Below are 14,788 nucleotides of genomic sequence, written 5' to 3' on the forward strand. Positions count from 1 at the left end.
AAATAAAGCAAATAAAAAATTTGTTGAAATAATTTTCAAAGGGTAGAAATGTTAATGTATAGAACAGATATTATTCCACGACGTTTTCCGATCACTTAAGGTACTCACAGTTTTCTTCTAAAGTAAAAATGTGGTAACTTTGAAAAGTGGCTCTTGGAAACTGTGAGCACCCTCTATGAATTTTTTCGTTATTAATTGAATTAAATTGGGTGTATGTTTAGCGTGTAAATGTGTATATCATATAAAGAGACGCCAAAATGTAAGCCAAAAAAATTTAGTTATGCTATTACTACTTCTCATAAATATGATATTATGTTAAGAAATTTACGAACCTGTAATGGTCGAAGTCGGTATATATGGTCTAGCATCATAATTCAGTAGTTTTCTTTCACGAGAAGTGCGCCAAAAAATTTTATTACCCGACGCGCGCCTCTGTAGTGTGGGGGGCTCTCTATTTGAGACTCCTCGATTTCGTAAAATACTTGAAAATGGAGCCCCATATTTACTGTTTATGCCAATATGAGTAGATTCCAAATGCGGCATTTTTGCAGTGGCTAGCAATGCTTCAGCGATTGATGTATAAAAACTGCGCGCTACTCCAGATCCTTCGCCAGGTTCGTCCTTGAAGGTAACTTTTACGCGATTAAAAGTCAATGGGGTTTGTGTTCGTCTTGCTTGACTTCCGAATTGAGCATTCAATTCTTTAAATGTTTGAATTATTAAACTTTCACGATTGCGTTCTAGTTTACATAATATAAGATCGCGTTGTTGTCCGTTGCGTAACTTTTCCATATGTCTTCGAAATCTTATCTCTTTTACCGGAAATCCACGTAGTTCTGGTAGTAATGACCCATGCTCCATTCCAACATCATCCATAAAAACCCTCCCGAATAGGTCCAGTGTTAATTTCCATCGCCCAAGTAAAATATTCCAAGATGGCGTCACGGAAGAAAACTGTTTGCAAAAATTTATTCCTCGTGGTGGAAAATTATTTACAGACATGCTCGTTCGCTTAAAATTTTCCTGTAAAGACAAGCGTGTTGTGTTCTTCTCATTTTCCGGCTTTTTGACTATTGAACTCGCTCGAACGATAACACTACGTGCAGTTGAAGCATGACCAATTTCCTCTTCCGTTCTTTGAAATTTATTTGGAGTAATAATGATTTCTGGTCGACCGGAATGTACAGAATTACTAACTGCCGGTTCTGTTTCGGGCGCGGGTATACTTTCACCAATTTCCATAGGCTCAATACTCCCGAATTTGGAATTTATTTCTGTGCAAACAAAGCAAAGTAAAAGATGTTCAGAATTGCTAGTTTTAATAAAAATTTCTAGAGAAGACACATTTTAGTTAATAAAAGCCTAGGCTATATTAAAATCTAGGGAATCACTCTGTCCAATCTGTATAAGTCAAAAAACAATCAACTTAAATGTAAATTGTAATAAAATTAAGAATAAGTGTAAAATATGTAGAGTATAAATAATACTAATACTCAGCCTTGCCGAGTGTAGTGCAAAAAGATAAATTGAGCTTTTTTTCATCTGCAAACGCAAGTTCGATAAAAAAATTTTACGAAAACTTTAGTTGTTACAGAAAAATTTAAATAAATGGAAATGTATAAAAACTTTTTTCTTACCTTCCTCCATATTTTCAGAACTTTTTGCTGATTTGTAGCTGGAAAATCCCAGCTTTATTGGAGCTACAGTCATATTTTCTACTGCATTTGTATTTTCTACGGCTGAAGAGAGCACCGGTATATTCGCAAATAAGTCCTCTCGCTTTGAATTTGGCTGAAGAAGGTGTGGTTTATCAGCTAGAGGTATTGCAACATCCAATGGTAAGTCAAAACTGTCCGGTGCTAAACAACCAAGGCTTAAAGTTGAATCAGATCGAATAAAAAAGGAATGTCGGCGGGTTGTTGCTGATAGAGGCACAGCTGTGGCTGTAGAAGGATTATTGTCAGGAAACATTTCTTCATTTGTTACGTTAGAGAACTCGTCATCTGTATCTTCATTTTCGTTCGCATTCGCAATGTTTGCGTTTGAAAAATGGTCAGCTGTTTCATAAAAATTGGAGTTATTACGCATATAGTAAATAAATCCATCAAACACATAAGCTATGTGTCGGAATGCTGTTATATCCAGAACAGGCAAAGCATCGCGATGTTCTGAGGTATGAGCTCGCATCAAAGATAAACAATATGTGAAAAAATCTCGTCTAGTTGATGAGCCTGTGAAATAAACTTGTAATAATATTTTTTTCTTTTCAATGTTCATAACATAATTATACCTATCATATTGATCCCAACTGATGAAGAACTGGTTTGGTTAGAATTATTTTGGGCATTTAGATTAAGGGGATGAAGAGGATGAGTTGGGTCGGTAAAATTCGTTAAATAAGCACCAAACTTTAATTGGGGTTCTGTTCCGTCCATAATTGCGTACATCCAATCCCAAGTGCGTTTTAGCCGCTTTTCAATATAGATCTGCAACACATATTAAAATGTCAGTTAAAAATATTCTGATTGAAAATTTCTTTCGAATAAAATAAAAATATAAAACTGCACAAACAATTTGACAGCACCTAATTCGAATACGGCGGCCGCCGCAGCCGAATGAAACACTAAAATTAAGAAAAAACATTTTTCTAAAGCGGTCGCTCCTCGGCAGGCAATGGCAAACCTCCGAGTGTAATTCTGTCATGAAAAATCTCCTCACCTGCCGTTCGGAGTCGGCTTGAAAATTGTAGATCCTCCATTTGTGGAACAACATCAAGACGCACGCCACAAATAGGAGGAGGAGCTCGGCCAAACACCCAAAAAGGGTGTAGACGCCAATATATATATATTCGACACAAACCATTAAAATCTAATGCGCATTAACAACATACTGCGCTATTCTTTGCTTTGTAAAAGTTCATCAACGAAAGCCGAACAATATGGTATTTTCGAAAAAACAAAAAAAAAAAACAAAAAAAAAACAGTTAAACAAATCTATGAAAATCTTGTAAATTTCAGTTTCTATCTTGCTATCTTCAGATTTAATTAAATATTTTGGGGCGCTTCAATAGAGTAGTGATTCCATGTTACAAACAACTAAGCAGTAAAACTCTGCTACCGGCTGCTCAGATTCATGTATACGATGAAGGTTGAAGTTGCAATTTCCAACAGGTACCTCATATCAATCGTTTTTGATACACAATCTCTATAAGCGAATGCATTTCTGTCAGTATGCCTCCTGTTTGTTCTCTATGCATAACTACACAATTCATCCAATTGCGAAGAGGCCTTAATATTTATAAAAATCGTGTTTTAGTTGCGGGGTATCAATTATTCTTACAAAATAATGTGTTTTTGCAAACAAGAACCCAAGACGGATTGATTCGCAGCTACGAAAAACTGTGTCAATATGTGTGTGAGCTAGTTTAAAAAAATACATCTGACCAGCTCAAGCGTCGGAGAAACTTTTGATTTATTACACGATTTACGAAAACAAGACATAAAAACAAAAAAAAAATGCAAGGCATGAATTGAATTGAATTTGAAGAGGTCGAGCCAAGGAGCACCAGGAGATTTGGTGGCTCCTAAAACACTCAGGCTAAAAAGCCCATTGTATTTAAAGCTCTGGAAAGGGGGTAGATAGTCAAGGAGGGAGGGAGAAAAGTATCAGAGAAAGAGATAGGAAAGAGTAGAGACAGAGATAGATAGTTAGTCCTGTGAGAATTTTCCAGATTCTTTGGCAAATCTGTAAATATCCTCCAGTTTTAGAGAACGAATATTACTCATTCTCATGACATCGGAACCCAATACTCGTAGTCGCGCTCTAGCAAAGGCAGGACACTCACAGAGAAAGTGCTCAGTGCTATCCGCCTCCTCCAAGCATGACAGGCATACCGGGTCCTCGATGATTCCAATGGTGGTCATATGCTGACCCCATGGGTTGTGTCCTGTAATGATGCCGACCATCAACCGAATGTCTTTCCGTCTAAGTTTTAGTAGAAAGTTTGACAGTTTTCTGTTCGGACTTGTCACAAAACACTTTGCAGTTCTGCAGCGTTCTAGACCGGACCATCGCTCTTTATGTAGATTGCCTACATAATCGTTGATCCAATTCTTGATTCCTGCGGGACTGATTCCGATTATTGGCTCTGGCCCCAGTGGGGGCACCGCTGATCCACGGTTGGCCAATTCGTCGGCAATTTCGTTTCCTTGAACACCGGAGTGTCCCGGACCCCATATAAGTACAAGCCTGTTTGTCTTGCGACAGAATTAAGCTTCTTCTTACATTCTTGAACAATCTTTGAGGTTTGCTTCGCGTTCTCCAGGGCCTTCAATGCAGCCCTGCAATCTGTTTCCCGCTCCATCTCCTCTCGATTAACCATTCGGCTACTTTTAGGATGGCAAAAACTTCTGTTTGGAAAACAGTTGCCATTCCCCCCATAGCATAGTGATACTTATTACTATTGTTTAAGTACCATCCGGCTCCAGACCCTATTTCAGTCTTGGACCCATCGGTAAAGAAAATATCCGTCAAACCTCCCTGCATGCATTCTGGATTGCTCCATTGCTCACGCAATGGAAATCTGACATCAAATTTCCTTCCGAATGAAACTGTGGGTATCAGGTCATCTTTAGGTGCCAAAAACAGTGGATACTGCTCCGACAGCAACTTAAAGATTTCTCTGTGTCCCGAAGTTCCATCTTCGTGCCAGAAACCATATTTATGGAGTCTACACATTGCTTTTATTGCTTCCTGTTGTATCTTAAGATCCAGGGGGAGCAAATCAAGCATAGCATTTAGGGCATCACCAGAGGTTGTACTCATGGCACCCGTGATGCATAAACAAACATACACTTCTTTGCAGCCTGTATAGTTCCCGGATTGTGGACTTAACCATACTCCGTCGCCACCAGACCACAGAAGCGTAAGTGATGATTGGTCTGATAAGTGCTGTGTATATCCATAGGACCACAGCAGGTTTCAGACCCCAAGTTTTGCCAAAGGCTCTACGGCATTGCTGAAAAATCTTCAATGCACGATTCACCTTCAGTGAAACGTGTGTCTCCCAGTTCAGCTTCTTATCCAAGATTACTCCTAGATATTTAACTTCGTTGGAAAGACCAAGTGTCACACCTTTCAGTGTTGGAAGACTGAGTCCATCCAATTTCCGTTTTCTCGTAAACAAGACTATGGTTGTTTTGTTCGGATTAACGGAAAGACCTTGTCTCATGCACCAATCATCGATTTTGTCAAGAATCCTCTGCACTTTCGTGCAAAGCCTCCTTAAGTATTTATCCGATGTTAGCGCACAGACGTCGTCCGCATATGCTTGGACGTGAAAGCCGAGTTCCTGCATCTCCGCTAATAGGGAGTCTACGACGAAGCACCACAGCAGCGGAGAAAGAACACCTCCTTGGGGACATCCTTGCTTGGCCCTGACTGTGATTTGCTCGTCATCGATCCCACCAGCGGTTAACAGCCTCTCAGAGAGCATGGAGTATATCCATTTTATAATGGCTTGATTAACTCCGTGTCGTTCGGCAGAAGAACATATCGAGCCGAAAGTGGCATTATCAAAAGCCCCCTCAATGTCCACGAACACGCCCATTGTGTATTCGTCAGCTTCCAGCCCAGCTTCAATCTTGCTAACAAGATCGTGTAAGGCTGATTCACATGATTTTCCACTCTGGTAAGCGTGTTGATTTCTACTAAGTGAACTTCTCGGCAATACCCCCACTCGAATATGTTTCTCCTCCACTCGTTCCAGACTTTTCAACATGAACAATGTCAAACTGATTGGTCTAAAACTTTTTGCTAGGGAATAGTCATCTTTTCCTGGTTTCGGAATAAATACTACTCTTACGCGTCGCCATTGGGATGGTATATAACCAAATGCAAGACAGGCTGTGAAGATCCTTTTCAGGGCCTCAATCAGCCTGTCTCCTTCTTTTTTAAGCATTGCTGGATATATTCCGTCAGATCCAGGGGACTTAAAGTTCTCAAAGGAAGATAAGGAAAACCTTATCGATTCCCTTGTCACTATCCGACTAGCAATATACCAGCTGTACCTAGAGGTTCCACCGTTGCCACCGTCATTGTTCATGCCACTCTCAGCTTCAGAGAGAGTTCTACTACCCGGAAAGTGGGTTTCGAGTAGAGCATTAAACGTTTCCGATTTGGAAATGGTGTATGAACCTTCAGGTTTTCGAATGGAATCCAGCCTTACTGAGCGGTCTAAATGAAGGACCTTACAAAGTCTCGCTGTTTCCCTCATTTCTTCGACGTTACTGCAGAAATTTCTATAGGATTCAAGTTTGGCTTGCCGTACTTTTTTCTTATATTCTCTCTGTGTAAGTCGATGATTGGCCCAGTCCTCTTCTGTTTTGGCCATCAAGGCCTTATTAAGAAGTTTCCTGGACCGTACACGAAGCTTCGACAGTTCAGGGTTCCACCAAGGAACCGCTTTCCCTTGTCTGCTTTGCCTGAGTGGACACAGTTCCTCAAAGCAATTGATTAAAGTACCTTCTAATTTCTTAGTAGCATCTTCAATCATTTCTGCTGATTTGAGTTTTTTCAGATTTGGTAAGGGCAAGGCATAATTCAACATTCAAGGCAGAGTAACAATCCAGTGATACTATGAAGAATTGAGACGAAGCCCAAAGCCAATCACTGGAAGTGTGTGAGTTAGTTTTAGAAAATACATCTGGCCAGCTCAAGCGTTGGAGAAGCTTCACGCTTATTACACGATTATACCACATTAACCACAACGCTTATTCATTACAGAAAGAACATGACAGTACCTAGAAGTTTAAATCTTTTGGAGGTTCACATATGAATTTATATAATACTTACTTGTAGCTGAATTGCTTCCTCCATTTGGGTCTTATATGTAGGTTTTTCGACATCAGTGGTAAGTTGGCAAGCAAAATTGTTTAGAAGATCTGATATTTGCCGAACTATTATTCCGAATGCACGAGCCAAGTTACTTGCAGTTGTTGCCATGGTATGCTGATCTTGGGGTGGAACAGCTACCGTAGAACTCGCTGGCACAGTAGATCGACGCAATGCCATGGGGTCAATAAAAACTAAGTTTGATCCGGCTGGAACTCGAACAGAAGATCGAGCTGTGTCTCTACTGCGAATCGCCCATTGCATAGATTGTGGGGCTAAATCAGTACGAACATTTGAGCTATTATTTCGACGTTCTAATTGTTGATCAGCGAAATTAAAATCGTCAGAGTGCTCATCTGTTTCACCATCTTCAGAAGCTTCCTCTTCCTGAGGAGACGAATCGCCAGACTCATCTTCGAGAAAGAGAACCCCAATATCTAGAAATGTAAAAACAATTAATTCTTAAACAAGGAACTAATGCATTTGTGGTGGCCATTATGCAGTCTGTATCAAGGTCCGATAAAGCCTACAAAACTTAGAAATCCTAAAGATATATTTATAAAAAAATATATAAATAAATAATCGGGAAACTATTGGATCCTGCAAAGAACAAAGCTGTTATAAGCTTTAAGGTTCTTTAGATGTAGGAACAACCTCTCTTTTATAGGTCTTTTTACAGATATTATCAAAAAACTCTAGAAAAGCAAATAAAACCGTCGGATATCCTTCGAAAGGTATGTTCCGCCGCTTTTATATCAATCAGAACCGTACTTTTTGAGTTACAGTCATTTAAATTCAAAACATAAGACAATTTTTAAATTTCTTCGAAAATTGTTAATTTTCATTCATTCTTTTTAATTGATTGATTTTGTAAGTGTAACGAAAATAATTTTCTTTATCGTTTCTCTGGTTGCAAAACTTGAATGTGGCAAAAATTTAAATCGGCCGCTTTTATTTATTGTAATTTGTCATAACTCTTACATTTTGTGACCAATTTTTAAGTTTTAGGCTTTACATTTTCGTAATATAATTATATTTTATTGTTAACATTTATAATTTTTTTTTTAAAGAGTATCAACTATAAAAGATGGTTAAAATATTTTTTTTTTCTAAAAAACACTTATTAACTAGATACCTTTTTTAAGAAAATATTTGTACACTAATGTTATCGACAAATACATTTGCGGTGTTTGTACCTTGTTCACCCTTCTTTACATAATAATGACATACGTATAATGTTTTCCAAAGCTAAAAAATTCACCTGTTTCAGAACCCACTGTAGCACCAGTTTGAACACTTCGTTGCGCATCTTGATTGCTTTGGTTGTCATCAGAATCGGACTCAGTTTCTGGATCGTTAAACGGAAAATCATTGTCGCTTTCATCATCCTGAATAACCTCATCATGTCGTCCAGAATCTAAAATATCTTCCTCTTGCCCATTGTTACTGTTTCCCCTGTTGTTAGTTTCTTCACTTTCATGTGCATCTCGTATTACTGCAAATAAAAAAAAGGGTTTCACTTATTATATTATTCAAATAATCGAAAAAGAAGCTATAACTCTGGTTTAGATTTTATCTCAGCAGATTTATAAAGTGAGCTTTATCAACAGAGATAAAATTTCTAACTGCCCTTTAAGTCCTTTATTTTCACAACAGCTTAAGAAAGATGGTCTGTTAGTTCCAAAAGTAGGACAAGTTTCAAGTAAACATCCACTATATTCTTCAACTATTTTCATGGCTTGAAATGCTGATGAGCAAAAGTCCGCTGTTTCTTAGAACAGGATCATCAAAATTTAAGGAGCGGAGAGCAAATTGGACAACATTTTTTATGCCTACTCAAGTCTTTCAAAATGATATCCTATAAAACAATACATATTCTAGCTTAGAACGAACTAATGAAACAAAAAGTAATGTTAGTGTACACTTATACGAATGAAGGGTCAATGAAGTCAGTACTAAAACGGCATACGACGGCAATATTGGAATATGATTTGGAAATGATATGACCATGATTTCATATTGAGTAGTAAGTCTAGAGTTAACAATATAGTAATTCGTATAGATCTGGAAACGGGAATTAGAAAAGGATGCACGAAAACACTGAAACATATGGTAGTTTAGATTATTAAACCCTCAGCGTAAAGAAGATATTTAGAAGAGACAATTTAAGAATATATATCATTGATAAATATCGCAAATATTAGAAAACATAGTAATAAAAAAAGTGAGTGATTTACATTATCAAAGTTATTATAAAATAAGAAGTAGATAAGACGCTAAACTTGACTTGTAGTTGACCTTGCAGACACATATTGGTCGATCGCTAGAGTGTTAGTGCTTAAGTGAGAAACACATTTTCTATATTACATTACAATGTATTCAAATAGTTGCGATATGTTGATTGTTGAGGAATAGGGTTGTAAGTACCTAGATTACCTGTATCATCACCTATGGGAATAGAAGAAAAAAAGTGGCCTTCCACGTTTTAATTAACTCCCCACACTCAAAAGATTTATTGAAAATTAGAGAATAGGCGAGGTAGATAGGAGAAAAAGCTGCACAATTCTTAAAATCCATCCATATCGGCTTTCCTTGAGAATACCCTACTCTACATCATCCAGAGTTAATGCGAGTGAACCAAAATTAATTGAGCAATTGACTCTACAAAACAGAATGCTTTCAATAGCGAGTCCCGATCAACTGAGTAAAGTTCATTATTTACTAGGTTAAAGTTGCAACTACTAAAACCAAAACCAGAAATATGATTCTTAAACTAGTGTAAAAATATAAAACTGTTAATTAAGTATACAATGGCCGAGATGATGATCGGGACATAACTGGGCCCAAGCACTCGTGCAATGAAAAATGTAATAAAAATCGTGCTCTCCTGATCATAAAACGCGAAAATTGATCATGTTGCGATAATGAATTATACGATTCCAGTGTTTTAGATGTACGTACGATCCGAGGACCCAACATTGACCGAATAAGATCAGAATCAAATTGAAATCAGTCAGTTTAAATGAGCGCCAACGGTTTACTTTACTTTTGACTGGATTATAAGAGGATAACCGACTACACTACGCTCAAACGGGCTAAACACTCAATCCGGACCTCTCTACTGTCACATGTTGTTATTTAAATAAACATCTCAAATTTCAAAATTCTACACTAATAACCCTTGTTTACGACTTACCGTCAATATTATCAATAGAAAAATTTGATTGAATGTTATATCCAGATGTATTAGAAAGGTTCCCGTCTTGGTTTGATACTGGTTCAGGTGGCGTTTCTGTGGTGGACGAAGGAGCAAGTGGCTCTACGCTAAATAAATCATCCGAACTCTATAAAGATAATAACATGTAGTGTACACAAGACATACCATATAAGAATAAACGCTTACATCAATACTTGTAGAAGACATCGTAAATGGAGCTGTCGGCCGAACCACACCAAGGCGCACAGGTGAAATCAGAGACTCGGATACCTCGCAGAGTTCTTCTATTGAGATTTTATACAATGATTGAAAAACTTTTACACAGCTTTGAATGTGTTTGTTTGAAGCCAAGTTTGATTTTCTCCGCTCGGGATTTGGCATTTTCTCTAAGCTGAAAATAACAAAGACACGCACAACGGACCGTACAAATCGTCGAGCTACTAATTCAGCATCTTTTCTACGACCCGGAATATTACTATCTTGCATTTCACGAACTAGTGTCATTAATAGCGTCTCCAAATGATCTCCACTGCATTTCACAAATAAATTGTGTGTGAATTTATCTAGAAGTGTGGAACCTTGTTGACTTTGAAGATACATATTGTAACTCTCAGTATTTGAAGCATCTGTTGAATTCGGTTGCTGTTGAGGAGCATTTTCATTTTTTTCAGCACCAGTCATAATCATAGATCGAACTGCATGCCAGTCAACTAATAATCGTTCAAGAGCTTTTCGTGCAAACTTTGGCGGTTCAAGATCATGTTCTGGCATATCCGCTTCGATATCAATAGAAGAAGATTTACGCGAATTGCTATTAGCACCGCCGCTTCCCACATTTCGTACTCGCGCATTGGCCCGATATTGTCTCTGCTCTATTGTCTGGCGACCAACTGTTTGTATGAGAAAGAGCAAAATTGATTCACCTTTTGAATTGAACTTTGTTACTAAATCAGTACACGAAGCCAATTTGCACAAAAGAGCGAAACGTTTATTTTGGTTTCCAGCAATAAGGGCTTTACATTTACACTTCTCCCAGCAATCACAGTAAGCAGTAGGAGATGTTCGTTTCAATTTGCAATCATGACCTTTGTGGCAAACACGAGCACATTCTGTGCAACAACATAATGACCCCGTTAGGCCACATGTTTTACACTCATAAATGTTCTGATTAATATGATCGGCCCCAGTCCATGTAAAAGAACATGTATCGTTATAACATATAACATATAAAGGAGACTGATCAGGCGGTGATCCTGATGGAAATATCATAGAATTCTTAAGCGAAGTATCTTTTTCTGACAAGCTCAAAATTGTGTTAAGAAGTATTATACCGGCTTCGTAGGCGCGTGTGTATACTGATATCATAAATGGCGTTCGGCCTTGAGAATCCTTTGAACTGAGCATTTGATGTAAATAAGGGCGGAATATTGCAGATGAACACATTTGTTGCAAAATCAAAATTGCATACTCTCGGCGTTGCATCGGTTCATAAACATAATTTGGTGTAGGTACACTTGTGGATGAATTCATATTTGGAACAGTGGCTGAAATATTTTTCGAGATTTCATCTTCGACTTCACCACTAATAACATCATTTATTACCGGATTCGCACTATTTCCCTCCACTGACCACTGCGGTATATAAATTTGATCATCTATAGACGCCATACTGTGCCCCGCATTATTTTGCTCCGGCTCAGTATTAATTAGACGATTCATCATTTCTCGTAAGCTAACCGACCGACTTTCTCGCATACTACCACTAGCTGCATTCGTACCTGACGAAGATCCTGCGTTCGCCACAGGGGCACTGTTGTTTACATCCAAATGGCTTGAAAGGTTCGGACAATTTGAAAATACAGCATTAGCTAAAGGTGTTGATCTACCAAGACCAGAAAAAGATTTCTTTTCTTCAGTTTCTTTGTTTGATGTGGGTGCACACATGACAACGCATGCATGAAAAACATTACGTCCCCCATCACAACGCTCCTCTGTAATGGCAACAATTTCATTGCGTTCTTCTTTTTCTAAATGACTAAGTATGGCAAATACGTTTTTAATGTCACACCGCAAAATATGAGGCATAAGCTTCTGGTCTTCAAAGAGTAATGCAGTCAAACATAGTTTAGACTTAATATTTCCTGCACCAGATAAGGGTATCATACCCATCGATACACTTTTCACAGGTGGCAAATCAAGCCATTGCGGATCTTTTATTGACCCCAAACAATCTTTAGCAATAGGGTAAAGAGCCCGATTTCCATCACATACTAGAATATTGCTGGTGTTGCCACTGTTATCGTTATTGCAGATAATGCTTATATTATTGGGATTAGCTCCTAAAAACGACACGCAATCCGTAGGAAATTGGCAACTTTGTTCTTGCTTGCTATTATATAGATTAAACAAGCTATAGGAAATCTTGCTTCCATTTTTTTTTATAACATGAATACCCCGGACGTCGACAGCCATGGCTAATAATTGAAAACCAGTTGTTTCATTACAGTTATTTATATTGACTTTTCTAGGAAGCTTTTGCAGCCAATCTGGGCCGCGGGATGTCATATTTGTTTTATATACCTGAACATCCTCCCGACGTAAAAGTCGGCACTGTTGCCAATCATCGTCTTTACCTTCACTGCCGTTGCCACTAGCAGTACCGGCAGTGGTGGTTGACGAAATTGGAAAACGAACCGCTACAAAATCTCCATCGACTTTTAAGACTTTTCCAACAGGTCCCACCTTATCTTCTACAAACACAACATCTTTTAATTGCCAAAGTTCTTCATCTTTTTTATTTTCGATATCGTCTTTAGTAGCCATTCTCTTTACGCGTTTATGAGAAGTCACACTACCAGTATCACTACATGTACTTGATGCAGGTGAAGGAGGTGGTGGCATATCAATGCGATCCGTGGTTTCCTTTGTAGAACTAATTGTTTTACTACTTGATGGTTGCATATTAGCCGTTGATGAGTTAGGAGTTTTTATACAATCTTTTTCAGCACTTACTGGACAACAGGAACCTAACTGAGGTTTTTCTGTACTAGATTGTGTTAATATGGAAATGATCTTGAATCGACACACGTCGCTAAAATCCCAGACAGAATTCTGCAACTGACCTATCTTTGGTATGCCATTAAAACACGTAAAACCAATAGAGCCCGCTTGATAAATAGGGCATTTTTTCATTATCACCTGCGTTCCAACACTGATATCTGAGGTTATGGATTTAAATGGCTTTTTAGTCTTTGTGCGGAATTTGTCCCAAAGATATCGGCGTTGATCAAAAGGTAAAACACCCCACCAATACACATTGTTGTTTTCAGTCCTTACTGCGGTATATAAAGAGCAAACATTAATAGATGCTATTGGATCCATAACGAATTCATTAAACATTATTGCTGGGTGTTCGAATTTAGCTCCCAGGTGTCCTAATTGATCGTCCATCCAAGTTGCTACTCGACCAGTCTCAGTTACCACTGAACAGCGAATAAAGTTAGCAGAAATTTGCTCTACTTTTTCCGTTACATTTAGACTTATAGTTTTTGAATGATACACATTTTCCATCTAAAAGTAGTAAATAAGAATAGCAACCATCTTTATATTTTTTTAACACTTACCAACTAAATATACAGTAATTGTAAAATAATCACAAATTTTAAAAATTAATCTTTTTCTTCGAGAATAGCTGTGAAGTTTTAAATCTGGGAATAAAAATTGCGAACTTTACCAACTAATTAGTACTAGTAAGCAAATGCTCTTCCAATTTATTTTTATTTAATAAATATTAAATTAATTAATATTAATACTTACATATTCAGATAAGATGAGAAAGAAAAACTTGCGAAAAATTTCCAAACATTTCAGGTCAAGGCGAATTCACATAAGGTGCAGTTTTGTGGTTAGAATGTGTAAACAACAAAACAGATAACTTTTAAATTCAAAATACCAAAATGAAACCAACAAACGAGATCAGCTGTTTTTTAACATGACCTTGCATTTTTCGATGCACTAACACAACGCTTTATCTCTTAAATTGTTTTTTTTTTCTGGTCAAAACATATTCTTGGACTTCGCAAACTATCTAAGCCTGAAATCTAAAAGAATCTAAATCATTTTATGTCCTCCTATTAAGGTACAGGACCGACATATAGAATTGGTTATATCATGGAACAGCAAGTACGGTGAAATCCTAGATAGGTATACTGCCACATGCAGATGAGGAAATATCACTGAAGTGGGTATCTTAACAGGATAACGACACAAAACATAATGCTTGATTTGCCGCAAAGTCTATTAAATTTTCTATATCTATATAAATATATGTATATACGGCGGCTACGGCTGCCGAATAACAAAAATAAATTAACTTCAAGTTTGGCTCGCGAAAGGTAAATATATTGAAAATTTAGTAGCTTTACTTTTTTAAATTCTAAAAATCGAAATTTTAAAATATCTCGAAAACCGTTTTTCTTTTTAATATTCGACTATCATTCATATTTGGTTTCAGCGGAATATTGAGATATCATATGCTACCATGCATAGTGTTATCAGCGCAAGAAAGTAAAGTTGAGAATTCTTTCTTGTTCAAGAAATCTTCTTCAGCTTATATGTCAGATCAAGCATAAGAATAGTGGATTCTATCAGAGCAAGCCTGCTGCCTTCTTCACTTCAATA

At 37.5% G+C, this 14,788-nt stretch overlaps 1 protein-coding gene across 3 annotated transcripts in view; it reads right to left on the reverse strand.

Annotated features, from left to right (window-relative positions):
* The window catches only part of LOC128866607 (E3 ubiquitin-protein ligase hyd), a 32,225-nt gene that overhangs the window by 8,293 nt on the left and 9,144 nt on the right, over nt 1–14,788 (reverse strand). For 2 of the 3 annotated variants that reach the window (XM_054107487.1, XM_054107478.1), the window contains exons 7-13: nt 10,295–13,678; nt 10,088–10,235; nt 8,153–8,386; nt 6,853–7,328; nt 2,291–2,486; nt 1,638–2,231; nt 333–1,274 (exon numbers count right to left, since the gene is read on the reverse strand). In XM_054107487.1, coding sequence (XP_053963462.1) covers nt 333–1,274; nt 1,638–2,231; nt 2,291–2,486; nt 6,853–7,328; nt 8,153–8,386; nt 10,088–10,235; nt 10,295–13,678 — 5,974 coding nt within the window. The remainder of the gene's footprint in view (nt 1–332; nt 1,275–1,637; nt 2,232–2,290; nt 2,487–6,852; nt 7,329–8,152; nt 8,387–10,087; nt 10,236–10,294; nt 13,679–14,788) is intronic. The other variant, XM_054107494.1, reaches the window with a different exon arrangement.

The sequence above is a fragment of the Anastrepha ludens genome, chromosome 2 (genome assembly GCF_028408465.1).
Source record: "Anastrepha ludens isolate Willacy chromosome 2, idAnaLude1.1, whole genome shotgun sequence".
Taxonomy (NCBI): Eukaryota; Metazoa; Arthropoda; class Insecta; order Diptera; family Tephritidae; genus Anastrepha; species Anastrepha ludens.